This window comes from Vanellus vanellus (assembly GCF_965231255.1).
Source record: "Vanellus vanellus genome assembly, chromosome: 16".
Taxonomy (NCBI): Eukaryota; Metazoa; Chordata; class Aves; order Charadriiformes; family Charadriidae; genus Vanellus; species Vanellus vanellus.
In genome coordinates this window covers 7373736-7399703 of record NC_138921.1, presented here as the reverse complement: position 1 = coordinate 7399703, position 25968 = coordinate 7373736, and the positions used below count along the sequence as shown (strand labels likewise).

Below are 25968 nucleotides of genomic sequence, written 5' to 3'. Positions count from 1 at the left end.
ATGCTATCAATAGAGCTTTGATTTCAATAATAACAATTATATTGTGGTACTTCATCGATATGAAGCAAGTTGGACAAAGTTCTGTGTTGGGGGATTGAAGGCAGTAGACTTCAAACCTGCATTTTCATTGCTTGCTTTATAATTCTCTTCGGTGTTACTTTTTCTATTTGGCACTGAAGAATCAAAGCATAATTAAAACACCATTAAATACCCACTGAAGTTACACTTTATATTAAAAATTAATGTAAATATCCTTCAAAGAGGTAATAGAAACTATCTATTTCAACACAGTTGCAGGGACTTCATGCCAAATTTAAACTTTTTTCCTCTCTGTCAGGTAAATACCACTGTCCGGTGCTGTTTACTGTATTCACCAATAACTCCCATATTGTGGCCATCAAGACAACTGGAAATGTGTTTGCCTATGAGGTAGGTTCTCTGTTGCATTTTATTATTAATATTTTATACTTGATGTATTTCATTCAAGATTACAAAACGCTTTGGAAGGAGGTACGTTTTATTCTTATTCTTGTTCTACAGCCCAGGAAAATTAAAGTACAAGGGGATGAACTGACTTCACAAATTGCTGTCCAATTTTTGCCTTCAAAAATATGAACAACCCTAGAATGTGATTTAAAAGATATTTTTAAAACCTTTTCCTAAGTTAATCTGTGGGCACTGAATCTTGTAGACCAAAATGAGTAGCTTTTATATGCTCCTCAGTTGAATTAATAGAAAAATCTTCTATTGTCTTCTTTCTGATACAGAGTCATCACCAAAACACAAATTACTTCATTTCTATTCATATCAATAAATAAAAAAGAGTATTTTAACTGGAGCTGGGGAAAAAGCAGAGATAATGCCTTAATGTATACTTGAACTGCATTTTTTATTTGTGTTTTGTGAATGTTTGTGTGAACCCAGGTGGAATTTGTTGTTAAAATAAACCATATTTTCTGTTCCTTATGGAAGCCTGATGCTTTGATTGCTGTGGTTAAAATACAAGAATGATTTTAAGAGTAGTCTTCATTAAATGCTTGTTGATACTGTAAAACTATTGCTCAGCTTGCTACAATTTATAATATCAGGCTTCCTAAACAAGCTGTGCCAACAGGGTCTGTTTCTCGTATGGTATACCACTTGTAGCAATAGCTTTTATTGGTTTGTTAAAAGCACAGAATTAATTTACAGGCTTCTGGAGGTGCTAGAAAAATACTATCACTTTCATATGAGGAGAACAGAGGACATTTGGGTGAATAAGTGAGATTCAGTTTCTTTGCAGGAGCCCTTCATAGTCATCTCTCTGTGCGATATAATTGTTTGTAACAACAAAGCATTTATTCCACGTTGATTCTTGCTTTGAAATAACATGCTGCTGCTTTGTTGAGCGTCATTTAATTTTCTCAGGTGAACAGAAGTGTTGCTGCAGGCTAGGTGCAGCATTTGGGGTGGACAGAGTGTGGGGGGCTAATGCATCTCTGCTCTTGGGCGAGCTGGCCTGGGACGGGCATGTCCCTCCGAGGGATGCTGATTGATGGTGGGGGAGATATGGACCCCTTATTAAAGCTGCCTGTCTCATACCATCTGTAAAATACTTCACTTAGAAAACTGCAGGCAAGATTATTTTTTTATTTTGGCAATATTTTTATGATGAATTTAGTTAAAATGGACTGCGTAACTATGGAATGGAGACTGCAAGGTTCTTTTTTAAAAAAAAAAAAAGAAAAACAAACCACACAAAACTGTAAAGTTTTGCAGGGATGAAAGACAAAAGCTTCTCGTCTGTTAAAGCACACAATGAAAATACTGCAGCTGCCAGTTGAGAATGAAGGGTGAAATTGTTTTCTTTATCATTTGCACTTTAAGGTTTTATTTGTATCACATTTCCTGGTAATATTTATACATTAGAATCCAATTTTTAATACCTGTGCCTTTTGCCTGGCTGTTAGGCAGTTGAGCAGCTGAACATAAAACCTAAGAGCTACAAGGATCTTTTGACAGATGAGCCCTTCACTCGGCAAGACATTGTGACACTGCAGGTAAACTTTTCTCTCTATTACACGTCTTATAATACAGCTTTTTTGCAGAGGATGAAGTGTTGCTATGTACACTATTATAACAGGAATCTAGAATAATTGAACAGAGAAACATTGTTTGTCTGTGTGTGTTGAAGATGGGTAGAAGCAGAACTGCTGGTTTTTCTTTGTTATCCAGATGAGCCACAAGGATGCCATAGAACTTAGTTTGACACATCTGTAGGGTGATTATTGAATGCCCTGTAGACAAGCAGATTGTTCAACATTGTAAATTGAAGGAGGAAAAAAAAAAGGTGCACAAAGTCGGGGATGCCATGTAAAAATGTGGATTTTGACAAACCTATTAGCAGTTGCTCACTATTTCAGTGTATCACACTGAATGTAAGATCTTGTGCGTAATCTTAAATTTTAGATATGAAACTACACATAAGATTTTTTAATCTTACCTGAAAAATTGCTGTGACACCTCTGATTTAATGTGAAACTTAACAGAAGTGCATTGGAAAAAGACTGGGTAGAGGAAAGGGAAAGATATGTCCAGAATCCCCTTCAGCTCTAGGCAGCCAACAGTAAGAGTTCTGTTTTCAAAAGAAATGTGGTTTAGAATGTAAAGTATATCAATTTTTAGGAAGTTGACATGCTACGTTAAGACTGAAGTTGATTGTCCATCTTACTCTTTTGAAGGTGCCTAAAAGAGCCAAAGCTTCGGGAAGTCGTTTTCCATAGGTTGTTTCTCTAAATGTAGAGTAAAATAAGTAGCGAACCAGGGAATTTTCTTCAAGTGCTTGCTTAGAATGGTTTTCTTCTGAATAGATTCCAATGTTGGTATTTTACAGATTTTTACAAAATTAAAACCTATGTTAAAGCAGCATTGTAAATTTCAGAGTGTGAAAGATGCTTATTTACAGGTGAAGTTTCATATCGAAAGATCTAAAACTTTTTTTTGAAAGTAGGCATTTTTAAGCTTGCGTGATTTCAAAATAGGGGAAAAAAGATTCAAGGATCATTATGATTGGAGTCATGAGTTTAGTATGCATCACATGAACAGTTAATTGCCACTAAGCAAGACTAATACTGTCTAATTTGAATAGAAAAATATTTTTCATTTATGTCTAAATTTAAATGAAACGTATCCCTTCTTCCCTGCTCTCTAGTCCTGAACAGCGTGTTTATAAATATTTTTCCTCTATTCCTTTGGGCTTATGGTTGTTCAAGCTAATGTAACACAGTAAAATGTTTTTAATCCAATGGAAGCAAAAAACATAGCTTTTTCAGAGTGAAAGCTCCCAGCAGAATGTTATTTGAATGTAACTGCACAGTTGCTAATGGATTTGGAACGGTAAAAAAAGACAACAGGAGTGACTAAAAGTGTTTCTGTGCATCAGTATGGAAAAACAAATTATTTTTAACAAATAATTGAAATGTGCAATCATTTAAAAATATTTTGCTATGTTTTGTAGGTTTAGAGTTGAACGTATGTGTAAAGAGTGTATTCCTGTTGCATGCCTAGCTTTGATTTTTCATAAAAGCAAACAGATGCTAAAGTTCCGTAAATCTCAAAATGCAACAGATAGCAATTTAGATGTTCCCTATGTGGATTTTCATCAATAATTTTCACCTTCACTCTGTTCTTGACATAATTGGTTTCTATCTTGCTTGGAGGGCTATGTTCATTAACAGAAACTAAGTAGGTGGTGGTAGTTGTCCAGTCAGTGGTACAGCCGTCCTGCCAGCTAGGTGGAGGTCACAGCCATACGTGGCCTGTACCTCGCTCAGGTCATTTAGGATGACGTTCATAATGCGCGAGCAGATTTGCTCTTCTTAAATAAGCAACTCATTATGGATTGGTGTCAACTGAACTTCTGTAGCGTACGATCTTGTGGTATACTCTTCTCAAATAAGTTTGGAAATAGCAAAGCCACCCCCATCTTGGGACTGGACGGGAAGAGACTTTGACTGTCTGAATGCTGTTAACCAGCTCATGTTTAGCCCTTCACCCAATTAGTTTTTAAATATTTTTTTCGAAAAAGGATTTTCAACCAACAGGCTAAAATGGCTTCGGGGTGTTGAATGAGAGGTAAGAGCCATTCGATGCGCTGCACAACACCCACGGCAAACTCGCGGGTGTACCTTGATTTATCCCGTTCGGCGGCTGCCCTGTCCTGACCTACTCTGTTGAGGCCAGAACGCAACCTAAAGTGGTATGACTAGCCTGGCTATTAACATTACTTATGTATATGTGGTATAGGAATCTGTTGTTGTTTTGTCATAGTATTTTCTTTATGTAAATCGTTGAAGGACAGACCAGTGTCTCCTCCACAAGCTCTCTTGTTGACAGCACTGCAGGCAGCGTGGTGGCTTCACACTGCCAAGCTCTGCCACCTGTGGCTTTGTTTCTTAGCCAGCGTTCATGACTGCAATCTGTTGTGTTTCAATTTGTGCCCCTAGAGCTCTATCCCAAATCCCGCTTCTCTTAAAAACCTTTCAATTCTGTGTTGAAATTTATCACTTTGTTGTTTTCCCATTCCCCCGTGTAAATTGAGTCCTGTGGTATCTGAGAGAGCTGGAATTGAGAGTGAGTTGGTAACGCCGACCCTGCTGTTTGGCAAAAAGGTAGATATACAGGAAGTTGCTATAAAAAACATTCTTTGCTTTGCAAATAACAGCTGAATAGGACTGTCTGTAGTAGCTGTGTTTATCAATAGAAAATAGCATTTCCAGAGTCCGACTCTGAGTGTTCTAGGAAGCAGATGGGGTACCTGTGTGTTTGGTAGTGAAATACAACATGATAAATGGAAAATTTGAATAATGTATGGTTACAGAGTATTTGTATGTTCACATTTTTTCCTTATTGACACATAAAGGGCTGTTAGGGATGCTGCTACAGCTGCTAGGGATGTTCTTTTACCAGAATAGCAATTGACCTCAAATTTGACCTAAATGTATATGATTAAAAACAAAACCAAAAAAATTTGCTCTTTCCAGAAGAGAGAGAATTGCATAAAATTCTTTATTCTGTTCTTAATGCTAAATATTATTCAAGCACTAATCATAATCCATGCCTGTTATCTTTTCTGGTGGGCACCATCTCAGCCGGTCGCTTTGATTTTAGCGATAGTTATTTGTCACTTATTGCTATTAAGTTTAATTGTTAAAAAGGACAAATTATTTTGGATCTGGAACTAAAAAAAAGCAAAATCACAACACTATCTTAGATCTATGATGTGCTGCTCTTTGTAAAGGCATCCACAGTGTTTCCTGCACTTACATATACAGAAATTGCTTTTTTCCCTGTTAACATGCAAATGTCCTGGGGTAGAGCATGGCAGGTTTTCGTCAACATATGGTGATATTATCCAGCCCCTCAGGGCAGGAGGTAAAGACTAATGCCATATCCTGGTGTGTAAGATACATTACCAAACTGGAATGTAGTTATTCAGGCAAAAGATGTCATGGATTTTGGTTTAGTATCTTGGTGATGAAGACAGAAATGCATATGACAATATTCCATGTGAAACCCTTGCTAGACATCAACAGTCATAGTATGACTGGATTTTGTAGACTGTAGCTCTTCACCCCGAAGTTGAAATTTCCTTTTCTTAGCTGTGTGATCCTGCCACAAACTCGAGTCAAGCTTTCCATCTTCTACAGTACAGGTGTTACTTTTTTCCTAGTTTCTCTCTCCTTACAGTTTATCATTATTTCAGATCATTTTTCTCTCAACTATACCGGTTCGTATGTCTTCTACATGGAATATTACTGTTGTATTTTGTCTGTGTTTCTCATAACTCTAAACCCACTTGTATTCTTTTATCTTGAAGTTGATCAGCTCAGCCTCACTTAGCATCCCTTGCAAATGTCGTGAATGTGCTACCAGCTGACAGGCAGCTCGAGTACCTCGAGATTTATTAGTTATGCTTAATGGGTAAGGTATGATGTAAAGCACTTGGAGATCTGTGGGTACAGGGGTATCTGTAATAGCAAGGCTGGTATTGTTGAAGCTTGTTTGCAGTGTTCTTCCCTCCCTTTTCTGCTTCCCGTTCTGCTGTTCGTCGTTTCCCTTTGCAATTGTTTTAAGGGCAGGACGCAGGATAGCTTTGGAAGAGTTTTGACATAATAAGATTGCATTAGACTGCCATTGAGAACCAGGTGGTTCTTTCAGTCTTACGTTTTACAGGTTTTCAGCTAGTTTTCAATCTAAGTGTTTAATCTAATTTGAAGTTATCTTCCAAGTAAATATTTTTGGGGCTGTAATTCAGTGTTAGATCTCAAGGTCTGCTGTCCACCTTTTAATCTTCATGACAAAATCTGGTCAACAGTCTGGTAGAAATTATCGTTAATTAGTGTTACTGTAAATTCCGTGTGTGTTTCAATCTCATGTTTTGCAAATTATTCTTTGTGTAATGACGTGGAACTTAACAGCAAGCACATAAATAAGTGTAATCTGGATTCCCTTGTATAAGGACAGGCAGGCTGAAGCAAGCGCCTGCTCCAGCTGAAGATGCACAGAGATGAACAGGGTCGGGCCGTGCCTTGCTGGGCATGGTGGTGGGCTCTGACAGTCCTCTGGACTTCTTCCCGTCACAGCAAGCATGAGGGGTGCTGAGGAGAACAAAGTAAGAACGCTGCAATTCCCTGCTTTCACATCCCACTGGGTAGAAGGTGTTTGGAGGAACTAAGAACAGTTTCCCCTTTAGCCCCCTGTCAATTCTTCGTCCTCCACTGTGTCTTCATGCACAAACCAGGAACCGCGGCTCCCACATTTGTGAAGATACAGCAGAAATTATTGCTGCTCTAGAAACCCCTAGCAGCGCTCGCTGGGCTGTGTGCGGGCAGGGGAGGGGAGCTGGCGAGAAGCATGGCTCTGCTCGGAGGTGGAGCACAGCAGAGGTGTCTGTTCTTCTTCATCCCAAGAATTGCGATAAACCCTGAAGCCTCTTGTGCCAGTGGTTGTAGGCACAGTCCCACGATGGCAGCCCTCCCTGGTAGACACGCACTGACACATGCATCTGCTTTCACCGCAGAAATAGGGGGGGGGTTCGGGACCAAAAAAAAGTCTGGGTAGAATGCAGACGGGTTTGCTGCCATTAAAGGGAAAAAAAGGCTCATACTGTAATGTGCTTCCTTATGTCAGTTTTATTGTTTCTGTAAAACTAATCAGCCGTGGACAAGACATGGTTCCCGACAAGCTGTTAAACACCACTGGCACTGGTGGCAGGAAGCATAACTAATGAGCGAAGTTGGAGGTAGCCGAGCTGCATGCTGTTAATTGATATTTTGCTCCTTGGCTATTTCTCGTTTGCTCTTTGCATGACAGAAGGTCAGAGCAGATTTCCTCCTGGCTGTGGGTGAGGGCTCTTTGAGGGGGAATCCTGCGCCGACGCGCTGCAGAGTGGCTGGTCGCGCGGTGGTGTGCCGGGAGGTGGCCGGCGTGTGAAGGGATGCAGCACGGCCGACCAAACGGTCTGAGAGGCCTCCGGCCTCGGAGAATTCACACCGTCTAACACTGCACTGTTTTTAACCTGCTCTTTTGGGGGGTGTGTGCATGGTGCTTAAGATTAACGGAGGTTAACCTGTTTCCCTAAGTAGGTGAAATAGCAAAATTATGGGGGGCCGGAGGGGGGGAAGTGGAATAAAACTTGAGATTAATTGTTTTCAGAGCTCGGCTTTCAGGAAAACATCAAATACAAGATTTTTTAATAGTTGTGATAGTTAGCAACCCTTTGAAGTCTGTTATCTGTGTTAGCAATTTGCTAAACTTTAGTTTATGGTTTGTAACCTTAATAAGAAAGGCCCTGAAACTGCTACCCATGATAATTTGAATACATATTTTTAAACACGCGAAGACAAACAAAAATAGGCCAATTTACTCTTCATGGTTCATCTTCCTTTCTGGTTTCTGTGTGCTTACACAGAACTTATTTCTTTAGGCCTTTGGGCTTTAGGCCCTGATCTCAACAGGAATGGAAGTCCGGCCGTTCTCTGACCAGGAGTGGCCATTAACTCATTAGGGCTGAAGGATTTGATGATGTGGGTATGTCCATCTGCCTGTCCCTGCGGTGTCTGGGTCGGACTGCTGCGATTCTGTGCCCAATAACTGTCACGGATGCAACAAGAGGAACTTGGCAGGCTGGTTGTTAATGTTTAGACAATTTTCTTCCTGAAGTGATATGTCTGAAGAACATGCACACTTTTTTGATTTACATAGACCTACCTTAAAAAAAAATGTGTATTTTGTGTTGTAGGACCCATTTCCATCAGTAAGGAAATGGTTCGTGCCCTCTGCAGCAGAGGTTGGACTGGTTGGATGTGTTCCTGCTCTCCGGGATGGTAGAAGCGAATGGTCTCTTGTGTTTAAGTTAATATTCACTGCAGTACTGTCACACTTAGTATGCACGTTTGTCTAATTCTAATCGAACCAGTTCTAATCAAACATCTCCTAGAGTATCACGATGCTGTATTTGAGAGGGAGGAATCAATCAGTCGACTGCTTGTCCTAGGTGTCCTGTGTAAGGTGACACTCACATTTCAACTTGGGGAACCATTTGTTGAGGGTTTTTTCCACTGACAGAGGGAAACTGGTTTTGGAGGAGGTGTGGGGGTTGTCTGCCCTCTTGGTGCGTGCTGAGACTTGAGGCTTCTGCTTGCAGAGTCGGGAACACAAGGGAAAACACTGTAAATCAAACCTTTGTCGAGGTTTCTGTTTGAATAAATGGCCCACCTGAATGGGATGAAGGGCCTTGCGCGGAGGACCTTGGTCTCAGTTCTGGGGTTTGGGGTAGTCTGGGGTCTCTCAGAAAGCAGAGGAGCAGCTGTGGCCTGCAAGGAGAGGGAGATGCCCTGTGGCCTCTGCTGCCCTTCGTACCATATCGGGTGCGTCGCCTACGGCTGGGCTAGCGGCGATTTGGAGAAATCCTTTGCAGGGAAGGAGACTGCAAACATTTTCCCTGGAGATGCTCAAGGCCAGCAATTAGGCTCGTTAAGTCAGGTAAACAAGTGAATGAACTATGGCTGTGGAACAGTTTGAACTGATCTGATTCGAGGTACCCTGAGCACAAACCAGTTGGTTTCATAAAGCACTGGCAGTTGTGATGTCCTTTTTATTTTTAAACAATCAATAAATCAGAAAATCAAGAAGTTTTCTTTAGAGGAATACAGTGAAGGTGTTTTCTGGTTCATCTTCACTGCTGCCTCCTGCCCGCCCTCCCTCCCTCCCGTCCATGAAAAGTCAGTTTCGGGAGTCAGTCTTGCCCTTCAGCTTTGCCATGAACAGCAGACACGTGGGTTGCTGCAAATCCATTTGTCTCTATTAATATTAATACACAGATTATTTTTTTTCCTTTTCTGGAAAGGGTAAGCAGTCTTACATCCTTTACCTTTTGAGGTGGTACATTTATGTGCAAGATGATGATTTCTGTCTGGGAAAGCTGCAGCTCACGATTACTGAAGAGTGTTTGGGAGGAGGCAGCCTGCGTCTTCTGGAAACACACTGAGCCTTTTCTCCAGACTTTCTCCATGCGTATTGTTGGCTGTCAGAAAGCAAGGCTGAAATTATCTCTATTCATACATACATAAATATGTATGTGAGGTAATAAATAATAAATACACCTGAGTGCCAGTGTCAGAGGATACAAAAATGGTTAAAAAAACAGGTCCAAGTTTCCTATTCCTTAGCATTTTTATTTAAAGATGATCTGTTTCTAACGCAAGATCTTAAAGATAAATTATCTATTTTTTTTGACAGTCCATGCCTTGATGAAGATCTGTCGGAGGTGTATAGTAGGGCAGGAAACAATAGAAAATTATTAATTACATGGTAGTTGGGGAAGGGGACAGCAGAAAGCCAAGAGGTCATCCTTAGGGTGCAGAATCACACACCTCGATTTCATAAAGTGTTTTGGTTTTACTGCCAGCAGTAAAACTAAAAATGCACTCTGTGGTGGAAGCATACCATTTCAGGGATGAATGAAAGGCATAATTAGATCATTTAATAACTGATGGAGTTACCAGCTCTGCTTGTATTACTCACTACTTTTAGCAGCAATGGAATTGTCGGAACTCCTTACCAACAGTGGTGATCTGTGAAGCTTTGTTAAATGTATTTGGGATTATACTATTTATGTCAGTATCATAGTTCTCTGCATAACATGTTGCATTGTTTTTATGTTTTGGTATTTTAGATTTTGAATTGTTTTCTGTAAGATAGAATTTCCAGAAATTACTGTGTGTCCTCGGCTGATGTTTTGACCTTTTTGTGCTGCAGAGGAGCTTGAGGAGAAAACCTTGAAGTCATTGTAAGAAGAGGAAAGGAAGAAGGACTGTTTAATAACAGTATAATGTAACCTAGATCACCAGTAGCCATTCCTTGTCTTACTCTCTCTAACAAAAGGTCAAAGTTATGCAGAAAGTTGCCTAGAGATAGTATAAAGACTCACAGTTAATGGACTGTGTATTTTTGCTGTTTTCCCTGAGTGGTCACTCAGTAGCGTTTTCATAATACAACTTTTTGTTGTCTTTTTGTTACTATTTTTTATTTTTAAATGTAATTCTGTAAGCACAGATTTATTAAAAAGAAAAACCAATCAAAACAGTTCTGACTGCAAAGACTCGTGCTGAGGTTTATTTGTATTTTGAAATGCATTACAAAAGTTGAGAGAGCATATGCAAATCAGGCACACTGTTATAAATAGGAGGAGAGGCTAATGTGGATTTGCATAGATTAAGCTTAGACCAAACCACAGAACAAAGGAAAGAATCAAGGGATTACAGCTCCTCATTCTTCCTTCTCACTAGGATAGGGTGGACTCAGCTTAGTTCTGTTAGTAACTTCTGTAGGCAAAATATGTGCAATATTACGTTTGGGACTAAATTCCAGATCCCGAAGGAGCCTATTGTGAACAGGCAGATGTTGGTTGGGGTTGATTGCTTTGTATTTTTGCCATCTTTCTGTGGTTTGGGGAGTATGGAAGTTATTCTGTCTCTCCCTATTCGTTTATCGTGGTGGTATCAGCCCTTCAAACTAGTCTGTCGCACGGAATGGGTGCCTACCAAGTTCTCTGTAATTTGTTTTTTTAATTATTATTTTCAGGATCCAACAAACCTGGATAAGTTCAATGTCTCGAACTTCTTTCATGTTAAGAACAACATAAAAGTAGTTGATCCAGGTAAGGATGAATTGCAGGTAGGCTGAGAAAGCAGCAACCCAACTATGCAAACTGTAAAGACAATGTTATGGAATTGACACTTTTCTGGACAGCATCCCTCAGTGGCTAGTGATAGCTTTGAAAGCTTCTTGGAAACATGAAAAACTTGTTGAAACTGTCCCTTTCACATCAAAAGGTGTTAACAAATTTTGAAGCAAAGACATGATTCTTTGAGAAATCATTAACTGACTCTATTGAGTGCTGTGCAAACACAGAAAGCTTTCCATATCCTTTAGGAGTAGGCAGATGAGAGACAAGTGAGAGAGGAGGAACAATAATTTGCCAGGAGGTCCATTAGCCTTGTACCAGAACCAGGACAGGGAAACTTACATCTTCTCATACCTGTCTGCTAGGCTGTCTTTTGTGTGTATCAGCAAGGTATTGCCCATCCTTCTGTCTGGATAACAGTGGACATCTTCCCAGTTACAGACTGATACATTTTTTCCTAAAATAATCCCCAAATTATTTCAATAATAAAAAATAAAATGCCTCTTTTTTCTTTCTAGATATCAAAACTAAGAAATTTGCTTCTCAATTCTTTTGTGATTTTTTTGATAGCTAAATGCTTAGCAAAACCTGCTAATATTAAATTGCTGAAGGAAAAAAATTCTCTCTTTTGCCCTTCTGGTTTCCTTTAGAACTGTTTCTAATGAGGTCTAATTGCTGATTCTAAGCATGGTGTGTTTGTCTGGGTCTTATTATGCTTATATATATATTTTTTAAAGCTACTAGTTGTGCAAGCAAGCATCTCATTCTATTTACTTGCTAAAAATAAGTGGGTATTATCTCAGAGATGGAATATTTAATATCCAGCAAATGGTAGGCATAACAAGAGAGAGAACAAGTGAAACTTGTAAAAATAATAAAAATTTAAAAAAAAAAAATTCTACAGTGCAGTTCACCAGCCTCCTCCCCCTGGTATCACATTAAGGATCTGATCTTGGGATTTTTGTACCACAGGCCTGGCCATTCAGTGAGAAAACAAAGGACAGAATTTTCTATTGTATCCAACTGTATCTTGTCTTTATTGTTCTGTAAAAATTTTACAAGACTTGCATGAAACTAGATAATTTCTAGTGGTTTCAAAGAAATTTTTGCCATAGGTGATTTGAAGTTGCTTTTTGCTGCTGTTATGCTTCATCACAATGGTATTTATAGTGCTATATTTCAAGTTATACTGTTATGCATTGCTGTTTATTTATTCCTGCAGAAACAGTAACATAGTTACTAGACCTTTTTAATTAAAAAAATGTAGAAAAAATACCTGAAAGATTTTTATGTAACTAGATATGTAATAAACTGAAGAACAATATAGAATTTTTCTTTTAACTCTGAATGATTTGACTTTGTCTTATCTAGATGAAGAAAAAGCAAAATTAGATCCATCTTACTATTTGAAAAATACAAATACAGAGACCCGAGAGACTTTACTGGAGCTTTATAAGGAATTCAAAGGCGATGATATTCTAGCTGCTACTATGAAGGCTCCTGAAAAGAAGAAGGTGGATAAGCTGAATGCAGTAAGTTGACTTAATTTGTAGTTTGGCACTGATTGACTTCTTCAAGAATGGTAATAGATGTTTTTCAACTTAGAGGCCCATATTGCAGTATAAACAGACACTACTCCTTATGTTTTCTGTTACATGGAAATTTGTCATAGATGAGAGTATGAGAATCATATTGGCACTCCTTAGAAATACATTGTACTGTGTCAGTGAGTTTCTCTTTGTTAAATCATTGTAAATGAACCTAAACATTCTAGAAATGGAGCACAATAAGAAGATGGAATCTTTATGATGTGGTTATGATGTATATGTTGGCAGAACCTTTTTTCCCACATCGTAATCTCTTGCTTTGAATTTGTTTATCATTGCTTCCTGCAGTTATTGGCAGAGAGAACACCCCTTAAGGGCAGTGCAAGCGAATAATTTCTGGTGTGGGCAAATGTATAAATGATCCACAGCTGCTTCTCCATTTATTTCCACTGGAATGCAGGACTTTTAGCAGAAAATTTTAAAGGATGTTCTTCCAGGTGCATGTTACTGTGTGTTCATGGTTGTCAAGAGAAACAATTCATCTGCATTTAGATTTCCTACATCAAAGGCTGTGATAAATGGGCAAGACAGAGTAGTCTTCTTTCCTTTAATAATTCTGGGATGTATGTGTCTTCGTGCTTTGATTACACATAGAAAAATGAATAGCAATGCGTCATATGGCTTTTAATGAGGAGGCTTAGTGACAGGTTAGGGAGTGCGTGTGACCAAGGAGTAGGATCACATTTGCCCCTTTTTCAGGGCATCATACTGTTATAAGAAAAAAAAGGATGTAGAGAGGGAAAAAGAGTTGAGAGGCAATGACGAGCTCTACACATGTTGGAGAGTCAGATTGTCAGCTCCTCATGTGGATGAGCATAACCATAAACTGGCATAGGATGGAGTGACACCTTATGGACAGAGCATTGGCCTGACCTGTGTTCTTTACAGGCATTGCCCCAGAGCCCCTAAACTTATCTTCAGATTTATTAGATCTTTGTCATTTACTACAAAATCCATGTGTGATGTTCACATTTCATTTCTGCAGAATTACAAAGCTCAAAATAGACATTGGGAACCATGGGGCAGTGTCTCTGCCCGCAGAAGGGCCGTGTGGGAGGGGGTGGTTTGCTTTCCTCCACGCTATCTCAGTGCTTTGCTGGATTTTCCTTCCACTTACTCAGCAGCGTTGGAGAATTTTACTGATGTCTTGCCAGCAGTACCCGTTTCATATTTCCACCTGTGGACACACAAATTCTGATGATAGAATCTTCGCATACCAATGTATTAAACTGTTGTGGAAGCAATAAACCCCTTCAGCTGAGCGCATGGGCAGCCTTAACTGGAGTTTCATCAGAGCTGATGTTATGGGTAACAGATGGAGAATTATCGCTGCATCGTGCATTTGTTTCTTTTTATAGGAGCTAGAGCGGAAAGTCTGCCTTCAGAAGGATGACATTTGTGTGTTTATAGGGCTTATATAGTATCTTTAGTAGATAAATTCTAAGATCTAATGTCTTTTTCTCTTGCCTTTCCTCCACGAACAGGCTCACTATTCCACTGGAGCAGTAAGCGCTTCCTTCACCTCCACTGCAATGGTGCCTGAAACTACCCATGAAGCAGGTACCGGAACTGCCTCGCTACAAGCTGTTTATTTACTTTCCAGTTTTAGAGCGTGCTCCCTAGCACTCGTACATATATGGGGACTGAAGAGATGCATTGATAATTGGTCAGTAATGATGCCTTGGAAATGTATTCCCTGGGCAGATATAGCCATACTTTCCAGTGAGCTCATTCTGAAAATAATGGAGCAATTATGAATTAGCTTTGGCTTTGAATGGCAGTTACTTATGTTGAACTGAAATTAATGAGGTATTTTCTATGCTTGGGAACCACAAAATGGGATATCCACTTACGTAAGATAGGAATGAAGTATAATGTCTCCTCAAATAGCATACAAAATCTTTACCACCTTTTTGGCGTGACCTGGTATTGGCTAGAGTGACAGCAGATTTTGTGATGATAACACTGGATTTACTGCTTTTCAAGGTTACACAAAAATGCATTTTAGTACAATAAAGTTTTCCTTTTATTCTCCAGCCTAAACACAAATTTATAGAATTTATTTGGTTTGAGTATTGATTCAAATCTGAGCGATTATTATTCCCAGTTGAAGAGAAAGGTCTGGCTTGTGGCATTAAAATTCAGAAGTAAGTCACACGCTTATGCAAAGATTGAATACGCTGCTAAAACTGCGTTTGCCAAGTTCAGTTCCTTCAGTTGGTGGATTACAGTGATTTGCCGGTGGATCTTTGAGTGTTGAAGATATCTGAGTAACTGGACATTTTGACAAAATGGAAGTGGAAACATCCGAAATTGATCCTTTGGTTTGACTTTCCAGTAACGTTTCCAGTAACTTAGCTTCATTTGTTTTCAGAACTGGGTAGGTCCTCGTATGTCAGCAATTTGTGGTTGACTGATGACTACCTGCTTGGCTTCCACGTTTGACAAGAAACAATTTGGTTTCAAAGTAACGTTTGTGATTGGTAGACGTTACTTGAGAATTATAGTTTGTAATATTGAATGCTTCTGTGACTTAAAAATATAGATGATATTGTTGGCTCTCGAGGAGTTGGTGGTTTTCTATAACGGAAAGTGTTTTGTGCAGGGATTAATGTGAGGTTATCATAGACGAATTGCAGAGTACAGTCTCTGAAGACCCAGGGCCCCAGGGGAAGAGGTCAGACAGAAGAATCTAGCAATTTGTTTTCTGGCAATTTCTAAAGATCAATGAGTAAGCTTTCAGAGTGCTAATTATTGTCTTTTGCTTCGATACAGCTGCTATTGAAGAAGATGTTGTGAGATACAAATATGTGAAGAAGAAGGGCTATGTACGACTTCACACTAACAAAGGAGACCTAAACTTGGAGCTGCACTGTGATATGGTACTGTGTGCCCCATCAGATGAATCTTTCTAGATAACAAACCGAATAGGAGCTGATAATGGAAATGTCCACAGAAAGGAATACTGTGTGGTTGTAACAGATACAGAAAATAACTACGTTTCAGTTGTTTTGGTGTGTTTTCATACATACACAAAACTCCATTGTAAAATGTATATATATTATTTTATATATTATACTGTTATATGTACAAATACTCTCTGTGAGTAGTCCCACATATTTTATTGGACTACTTACATGTCAAGGTGCATGTTTAGAGCTTCAAAGGGTCAGGGTTATAGTGACCCAAACAATGACAAGGAAGATAGAGAGAAAAAGGAAGGAAGAGCACAGAGAAGAGAGAATAACCCAAGGTCACACAGTAGGCTACTGGCAGAACCGGGAAAAGAACCTCAGTGAAACTGAGGGCAGTCTGTCAGCCAGCGTACGTGTAGTTAAGATCCCCAGAAATGGTTGGATTTGCTTCTAAATCCTATGCTTTATGGAACAAACCTAAATGAAAACCTTAGAATATGTTTTTTACTTCTTGCTGTCTTAGTTTTTAAGGTTCGAGTTTTCAAACATCTTCCCTTTGCCATTAAAAGGTAGACATTCATTTTAAAAAAACAACAGACTAGAGGGGTTTTTTATAGCAATACAGTCTGATTCTGGGGGAAATCTGTGGCACTTAAAATAATAAACATGGCAAGACTTAGGACAGACAGATGAGTTGTGGTGACACTGATGTCTCAGACGTCACTGCTTGCTAGTGTGCTTGCTTATTTATTTGTACAACCACATCTATAAAAGGAAAAGAGTTTTCAATGTAAAAAGCCCAAACCTTCCGTTGTTTACTGAGATTTTTATTTCAGGAGATTAGAGGCCTGAAGGTAGATGGTTTAGGAAGTTGAAGGATGTGAATAGGGGTTAAAATGGTAAAACTTTTGCTTGTTGTGAACCTCAGAATTTAAGGACAGTGGTGCTAGCTAGGAGCTAGCTGGGGTGCTTGGTGTGAAATCCAGAGATGCACTGGAAGAATATTTTTTTTTTTTTTTTTTCCGGGAGAAAGAAAAAGGAGCAAACTGGACAAGCCTGCTAGCTTTCCCTTTTCTTTCTTTCTCTCACACGAGTAAGGAACAAGATGTGCGTGAAGATCTCAAGCTGATCTATGGAAACAGTATGGGAATCTCCACAGCAGCTTATCATGCTAATAATCCCTACAGGTGTTTTCCATGCTCTGAAATAGTAACGCTATGTAATAAGGCAAAAAGCAGAGGATGTTAGTACAGCAATATTTGGGGGAAGCAGCGGAATGAGCAGATTGCATTGAATCATTTGTTTTGCCATATGTTCTCCAAGTGGCTCCTGGCTAGCGCAGGCTGACTGCAGCTAGTCTTACCAGCGTGGGTTTTTTGGCCACGTGTGTGACCACCATCACCCAGTCCTGAGGACCCAGTCTCGATTGCCCATTATAAACTTCCTGTATGATACGCACTGTGTTTCCTATTTTCCAGATGGATCCCTATTCACCTCCCTTTCACGCGCACTGCTTCCTCATGTACGCTTTGGAAGTGTGCACTGTTTTACACGACCAGACCGGCTTGAACACCGGCCTCTCACCATCTGTTCCTTTCATTTCTTTGTGTCGATTAAATCTGTGTGAATTAAGCAGACCTTTGGCACTGCAGAGGGGAAAAAGATATATATTTAGAATAAGTAGGAAAAACTTGCTGCTTTAGGGAGGTTTTCACAACATCCACTTTAGGTCATCATCCTGGCTCTATTAAATCACTTCTTCCGGGAGGCACTTGTTTTTCTCTCTTTACTATATAAGGAGTTTGTGCTTCTAACTTTGGTTTTCCTGAATTACACTGAGGTTAGGCACATAAGGTAGCTCAGTGCAGGCGAGAGCAAACATCTTGCAAACATCTAACGACTATGTAGGTCACAAACATATACATAGATCAGCTGCAATGGTTCTATTGAGATTGCAAAGACAGACCTAGAAAATGGGGAAATGCCAAAATCAAGCCTTTCTAAACGCATCCAGTTCACCCTGCTTGTGAATATGCATGGTAATAGTCTTAATTAATCTTATGCAGAGGTTTTTTGTCAGCTCTCCTGGCTTATTCAGTGCACAAGCTGAACCGGTTCTGGGAGCTATTTGGAACTGTGTAGTGAAATGATTTATACGCAGGATTTGTTTTTCCTGCAAAAGTGTAGAATGTGGGTAAGGCCCTTGAATGCAGTCAGGGGGAGCTGGACTGTATTGTAATGCTCACCCAAATTACTGTTTCACAGGCTTTTTGCTGCCTGACTTTTCAGCCTTCATGATTTTTTAATGTGGTTGGCACGGGTAGTACCCCGGCTTTTCAGAAAGAAATGGAGAAACAAATTTCAGCCCAAAGCACTATTGATGCACACTGAGATCACCAGCAGATTTGGGACCCCTGGGTTCAACGCACAGTTCTGTGCGACTTAAGTGAATGAGAGAGCTGCTAGATGTATTACATTGCCATTGCTGTTTGAATTCGGGTGAAATATGTGTGATTTGGGGAATTCATAATCTACTTCTGAAAGGAGGTTGTAGCAAGGTGGGGGTTGGTCTCTTCTCCCAAGTAACAGGCAATTGACAAGAGGAAACGGCCTCGAGTTGTGCCAGGGGAGGTTTATATTGGATATTAGGAAAATTTCTTCACCAAAAGGGTTGTCAAGCACTGGAACAGGCTGCCCGGGGAAGTGGTGGAATCTCAGTCCCTGGAGGTACTTAAAAGATAGGTAGACATGGTGCTGAGGGACATGGTTTAGTGGTAACTTGTCAGCGTTAGGTTAATGGTTGGACTCGATGATCTTAAAGGTCTCGTCCAACCAAAATAATTCTATGATTCTACTATCTCAAGCAGTGCAACTGCAGGAGCAAGTATTTGGTTTATAAGCCATATTGCAGTAGTGCTTAGCTTCTCTTTTTAAAGAGTTAACGCTGCCTGCCTGGTTGTTGTCTTGACCTGACCAGAGGCTCCTTTTTTAATTGCTGAGCGATATCCTGTGCTCTGGTTATTGTGGAAGCCACCCTAGCAGTGGTTGTATTTGCACAGTACTGCAAAAACACAATTGCAAAATGCTTTAGAAAGCCTGAGGATGAAGTTGCTATATAAATATGACAAATGAGTACCTGTGTCCGGAGGCAGGACTTGCAACATTCAAATTACATTTTAAAATAGTCTTATGGGTTAGATTTCAATATATGCTTTCAGGTGAAATCTTCGTGCTGAATAGAGAACAGCAAGTGACACGCTTGCTGTCTTAAGAGTGTATGTCTATGGAGTCTTCAATTGTATTTTCACGCCTGTGGGTTGTGTTTAAGCAAAATATTCTTGCAGTTGTGCTCTCAGCAGCCTGCACTGCTTCTGAAGCCTATCCGCTATCTTTTTGGCTTCAGTACCCCCCTTGGGTTCTTACTTCTCTCCCTTCGCAGCTCTTCTGTCTCCTGTGCTTACTTTCCCCTGTTTTTTGTGAGCTATCTGGCAGTTCGGATTGTTTGGAGTTCAGTCTATATGTATGCATGGAAACTTTTGTTTAAAAATAAATCTAGGGATCTTCATATACTAGTACTTTAAGGTGCCAATCAATAAGACTGATAGTGATGAGTTTCTTCCTAGCACCAAAAACCTAATCAAGAAACATTTTGTATTGATCCAGGGGAGGAAATCAGTGCTGCAGTGTGATTGAAGTCATCGGTTACTTTATGACAGGATTCAGAAAGAGAGCATGAAATAAGGCTAGAATCCAGGTATTTTCTGTGTTTGAGATAACTCGTTCAGAGCACCACAAAACTTCACTTAGATTCCAGAAAGATGATATGTGGTGTAAGTCATTGACCTGAGAAAAGGCAGTAAAAAGACCTTGGAAGATAAGCTGGATTTTTTTCAACTCTCTTGAATTTGTGCCTCAAATGAGCAAAGGTACACTACTGTTCTCTCTTTGCGTCGTAGCGGTGTGCCTACTGCTCTTTGTTGCCATTTATTTTTCTGCCAGTATTCTTATTCAGACACAGTATGTTCCTCCTGATGGGGACTAATCAGATGGCCGTTTGCTGGGGACATTTTCCAGGAAGCTGAGTTCAGCTGGGCATAAGCAACATTTGTTGTATATACCAATTGGAAACAAATTTACAAAAATTCTACTTGCCAGAAGTAATTCTGGCGAGTACAGAAGATTTAACAGCATCCAACAAGTGTTATTCCTTCAGCTCTAGTCTTATGCATCGCCAAACAAATAAGTTATGAAAAAATAACTGATGAAAGGCAATGAATGTCACTGGATTTCTTGTATTTTATTTACTGTGATTTTTCTAGTTTCCTCAAGTTCTTTTAGCTGCTTTAATCAGGATGCTGCTGGGAACAACTGTCTGTGTCATCCGTGTGTATTCTGCTGTATTAGTGACTGTAGCGGTAAAGTTATACCTTGTAGGTGGTGGAGCAGCCTCTTAAGGCAGGGTGGAGGCTTTACCCTGTGCACCAAGTCAAATTGACTTGGATGTGGAAGTCGAAAAGCAGTCTGGTGTAATGGATAGAGTGGAGAACGAGGAGCTGGTAAACCCTGACTTCTGTGCCTTTGCCATGGACTTGCTGCATGATGTGGCTATGTCATTTGATTATGAGTGTCTTTATAAATCAGTGGCATCCCATTTTTTGTTCTGCAATGAGCAATAAATACGGGCAAAATTTTGAATTCCCAGGCAGTAACATGTATCATAGATGCCTGATTGCTGGAGTGCATCTGTGCAAATAACCTAGGCTGCCTGTTGAAATCAGCAGCCCTGCGTAAGGCTAGACAGAGTAGCATACTCCTCATCTCTGCACCTGTAAAAGGGAATAAAAATTCCTACTTTTGCCTCTAGGTTGCTTTGAGGCTTTAGTGTTTAGTGCTTGCAGTTTTTTATTTTCATTCTGTCATGGAAATATATGTAAAAATTAAACACTCCAGAAGACCCTGTCAAAATGACGAACAGGGGGGTTTGGTGTGCTATCTCCTTTCTCTCCTTTGCGAGTTCTCCTCATACAAGTGGTCACTGTGGGGTAATGATCTGGTGGTTAAACACATGCCGATAGCAGTAATTGAATACTAATCCGTAACTGCCATGGCAGTTTTTGTAAGTTTGCCTGTCTCTTTCAGGCTTAATACTTTAAGGTTTAAGGGCAAGTTGGCATAACAAAGAAGAATGTGAGATAGATTTCAAAGCTCCATCCAGCACTCCACAAATGCTTTTTGAGGTTTTAGGACCTGGCAAACTCTGCTTAATGATGATGTCTTGGCATAACTATCTGAAGAAGCCATTATTCTACAAACACGGATGTTTTAATCTTTTGAGGCCCTCTGACCTGTTAAATATGCCTGTGATCTATAAATGTGTAATCCAGCCCCTGGTCTTTGAAATCATCTCGCCTTTTGTGTGAGGGACTGTTCTGAAGATCAGAAGCCTGTAAACTTCTTATCCATTTCCAGTGGGAAAGAAGTGAGTTGCTGAAAAAATCCTTTGACCTCCTGGCATGATGAGGTTCCCCAGTCTTCCCAAATCTCCCATTTTCTTTTTGATTTACACGTCCGTTCTACTTACTTTCTTTCAGCGTCACTGGGGCACTGTCCGGCAAATAACTGGCTGATGATTTACCAGTGTCTTGTTCACTCAGTAATATGGTTGTAGGGATGAAGTACAGTGGTCTTGGCATGGTTATAAATGGCTTATTTTGTACTTTTTTCATCAAAGTAGGTCATTGTAGGAAGACCTGCAACTTTCAACTTTGAAAGTTCTTGTCAACAGAAACTAAAAACAAACAAATGAAACTGTCCTTTTCCAATAGAGCAGCTGGATGAAAGTGTTTGTTGTTCCTGGTGTGTTTTTATCTCAAAGCACTACAGTGGCAGGCAGATCTATCGCTTTTCTTTGTGGCTGGGAGTGGAATGGCTCTGTGCAGCTGTACTGATAAACAGGTTGCTGCTCTTAAGTGACTAGAAGCTAATATTTAATCTGTTTTTAACTTTGGGGGCATAGCACCCCTGCTTGAGAGAGGAGACACGTTTTCACGCGAGATGTTAGTAGGAAGCGCTTTATCTGGATGCTGTCATCACATGCTTGTCCTCAGCACCATTGTGCAGCAGTGACGGGGCAGTGGGAGTCCCCGATGTCCCCGCTGCCCGTGCCTGGATGGGACACGCAGTGTGGGGTTGGGAGAGGTGCTCGGCCATCTCCCCGTGAAGCTCTGCCTGCGCCACGGCCTCCCTGCCCTGTCTGGCTCTGCGGTTTCCTGGCAGCCCTTGGCTTTGGCTGGCCAGGGAAGGTACTGTGCACATTTGGGCCTTTCCCCCTCCCCAGCCCCCCTGACAAGCTGGATCTGGGGAGGGAATCGGTTGTTACTGGATTGTGTTGCTTGGTTTTTGACATTTGGCAGTGCAGGCATCCCATACCAGCTGCGTCTGCCACTTAGCTGTCCCCAGGACGAGCGGGCGGTTTGGAGTTACACAGCTGCTGCTCTTCATCTTCCTCTGACGCGCTTCTTGTCTGTCCCTTGGCTCCTCTGATGAGAGCAGGGTGACCTTGGGAGGCTGACAGAGACCAGAGCTTCGCTCTTCGGTGTAGAAGCACTTACAGGTTGCGTCTTGGGAAGAGGTGGAGTTGATGTGACAGTTGCAGATGACCAAGATGCCAGGGAGCTGCCGCGGGACCCGCCATGGGACCTGCCCTGCCTGGGCTTTACGGCTGCTGGAGCTGGCTCCAGCAGTTCAAGCTGCATCTTCATGTAGACTGTACCTCAGCACCCAGCCCTGCTCCGCACGCTCGGACAGGCTCCTCAGCCCCGTGTGACCGACACATTGCAGGGAGGGAGAGGGTTGTTTTCTTTTCTACCACTGCGATAAATAAAAGAGGAGAAGTAATGACTGTGGCTAGGGATGAGACGATTCTGCCTCTGGAGAGCTAGTAGTTAACATTGACAAATTAAATGAGTGAATTCGGTGCCTTGTTTAACTTGAGTTATGCTCAGCTAAACTGATTGATTTGCCCCGTATTTGCAAAAAAGTGAAAAATAAAACTGGAGTACGTAATTTTTTTATCGGCATCTTCTCTAAGCTGAGCATCTTGCTTAGACTTTGAAAAAGTTTTTGATAGCATCATTAATGTCAGTACTGTGGAAGAAATGCCTTTGAAAATTGAAATTTAGCTATCTGCTGGAATCTCTGCTAAATAGCTTATTAAATTATAGTGAGTTTCTGTGTAATGAGAATGCAATAATTCTGCTCTTTGTTCTAAGCAAACTTTGAGGCTTTGAGGTAGCAAAATAGGCAAATGTTTGCTATCAAGTCAGCAATCTATTACCTGAGGCATAGTTTGCTTGTTCTGATTCTTTTTTAATATCAGTAAGAGTCTGGCCAAGTGTTTTACCCCACGGTGCCCTGATGCTTTCATCTCTCCCAGCACTCTCTCGCTGGAGCTGTGCTCTTTTGATTGCAGATCACAACCTGACCTGAACGCGGTTGCTGACGGTATGACCAGACTGAGAATGGTGTCCCCCATATGAACTGTGTCTTTTTTGAACAGAACCTTAGGCGGCTGCTGTTTACCACCATAACCTGGCACCGGCTCTGCCCCTCTCGCACGCAGGGGAACCTTTAGCAGGACAGTGGAGCTGGCAGGGGGGATGTTCGGGTCTATGGTAAACATTTCTCCTGCAGAAAATGTCATGGACTTCACGCGATGAAATCCTCCCCATGCTTTGCAGTGGTCTTTGTGGAGTTTTGGTTTTCTTGTCCCTCTTGCTCTGAAACAAGTGGAGGATGCTCCTGGTCCAATGGTGCAAAGTGAAGTAGGGCAGCTTAAATTGCCTTCCAATACAGTATTATGCATTGAAATGCACTAGAAGCATTTATATGTCCAGTTTCTTTCCATGACTTAGTGGAGGGAACAGATGTTTGGACCTGGTAGATGGTGATTCCTGAAACTGCTCTATTACGTTTGCCTCTGACTAAGCCCTAAATAAAGTCAAGCTTTTATTAGGGCGAGTTCTTTTCTGCGGGATGAGTAGGTTACAAGGATTGCAGATTGACAGGGATAGGGTGAACTGAACTTAAACCTTACCAAATCACCTCTTTATGGGCTCACACATTACAAGAGTTGCTAGAGTGAACAATTACAAGACTGAAAATGCGCTGTGTAAAAAAAAAAAAAAAAAAAAAACCAAAAAAAAACCCAAAAAAAAAAAAAGTAAATAGACTAAAGCAAAACAAAATGCATCTTGCATTTTAAAGGAGATCTATGTTAAAAAAATTGCAGGCTTCATTTGAAGCTTTAGAAATTTCCATCACTAGTTCATGCCTTTTAGTAGCGGGATTCTGGCATTTGTGTGATAAGATGAAGGCTGTAGAATGCAATTTTAATGTGTGAGGAACAAGCTTTTCATTATTTCAGATTATTTCTGCTTTGAAACATAGGGTTAATCAGCATATATCAAGACTCTGTAGTTTAGTTCAACTACTACAGTTCATCCAATTTAAAGAGACACAAAGAAATAAAAGGGAAGTGGAATTAGCACAAGGAAATTATACAGATGTGTGAATGACAGCTTCTGAATGCTTAGTGTGAAATTTCTCTTCAAGGTTCATGCAGATCCTCAAGGGATGGAGCATTTTGAAATGATTAGCTCTTCACATAGTAAAGCCTTCTTCCTTGCAGTCATGGCAACGACTCAGAAGCTCCTCTCGTTTCCCATCTCCCTCACCTTGGCAACAGGAGTGCCACAGGTTTTTAATCTACTTCTGGTTGGCTCTTCAGCTGCTCTTGGGCTGCACAATACAAATTCTGAGTTAAGGTAACTTTTACAAATGTAATGACCCATTTTAACTGATGAGAAAGGAGAGCTGCAAGCTGAGAAAGCAGGTAGTGACCTGGCTTGGTTAGTATTACCCCGCAGGTCTCGGGATGCCACAAGAGAGATTAATTCTGTCTGGTTTGGAGCCACCCTTGCTGACAAAAAGGAAACTAAAATTGGCTCAGTTAATACCTAAAAGGGGAACAAAGTAAAATATGCATCTCTTCTAGAGCTTTATAGTAAGGACTCAGTTTTGTTGGTTTTTTTTTCTGATTTGCTTTGGGTTTTTTTTAATTCTATATTCCTTTCTTTAGTGTTTTCCCAGTATCCGTGACTTCACAATCAGCCTCTTGTCTTGTCTGCATGGTCATAGTAGCAATCTCTTTTCAATTCTGAAATTTGTCCGTGCCTAGTAACTAGGCTGGTATTTGCATGTAGAATTACCTACTAAGTGTGTTAGCTAGAAGGAGACTTAAACATAATTAGAAAACCATTGGACTGTTTCTCCATTAAATATACATGTCTGTGAGCCAAGCAAAGCATTTGTGTCATCTTAAATATTCTTCTGCATTCCTGTCTCAAACTATTTATTAAAGTTTTACCACTTGTCTTTGGTGTGAATTTTCAACAGTTGAAAGACAAGTTGTCTGGCATCTGTAAAATAAAAGGGGAGCATACTTGGAGCAGGAAACTCATTTTGTTATAAATAAGGGTTTTTTTTCTTACTGTTTGTCATTCAGAGGGAAGTGTCTTTAAATTGAAGGACATGATACACACACACGGCGTTCGCTTACATGGTCCCAACTTGACTGAAGAAAAGGAGGATTTCTCAGGGCTGTCCTACCACACTTCGGAGAGAAAAGCCTTCCACAATTTTTAAGTTGGACTTCTTAGGACTGTCACTGCATGCTTCTCAGAAGATATTGCGGTAGATTTAAAACATAACCTTTTCTCTGTTGGTGGCTTTCAGATCAACAGGCTGACAAATTAAGGTGGCGTTTTCCCCTTCACTTTCTTATATATATGTCTAAGTCATAGTCAGCAGATTAAAATAATTTAAATCCTTTCCTGCTTAATGTAAAAGGAATAAAGAAGGAAAAGTTAGCTGCTGCTGTTGAGGTCTGTTTGAGTCAAGAACAGCCAGAAGTACAAAGAGCCTGGAGTCCATTGTCAGTGATGAGGCAACAAGAAATCGGCATTGCATCCTGCACTTCTGCTTTTCCAGGTGCCTTGACCATCCCTTCCTCCTTCAGAAATGGTGTGAGGCAAGTGGTGTGGAGGAAGTTTCTGAAGAAGTAGACAGTTTTGCATCCCAAGACTGCCAGTCTGACACCTTCCATAAGATCTTACACTCAAATAACAAAGTCAGGTTTGTTTATATATATTTCTCATCA

At 40.5% G+C, this 25968-nt stretch overlaps 1 protein-coding gene across 1 annotated transcript in view; it reads left to right on the top strand.

Moving 5' to 3' along the window:
* Positions 1-25968, top strand: part of PPIL2 (peptidylprolyl isomerase like 2) — a 77194-nt gene that overhangs the window by 18485 nt on the left and 32741 nt on the right. Inside the window, exons 7-12 of the mRNA XM_082491570.1 lie at positions 338-429; positions 1950-2039; positions 11125-11200; positions 12599-12759; positions 14319-14394; positions 15610-15716. Coding sequence (XP_082347696.1) covers positions 338-429; positions 1950-2039; positions 11125-11200; positions 12599-12759; positions 14319-14394; positions 15610-15716 — 602 coding nt within the window. The remainder of the gene's footprint in view (positions 1-337; positions 430-1949; positions 2040-11124; positions 11201-12598; positions 12760-14318; positions 14395-15609; positions 15717-25968) is intronic.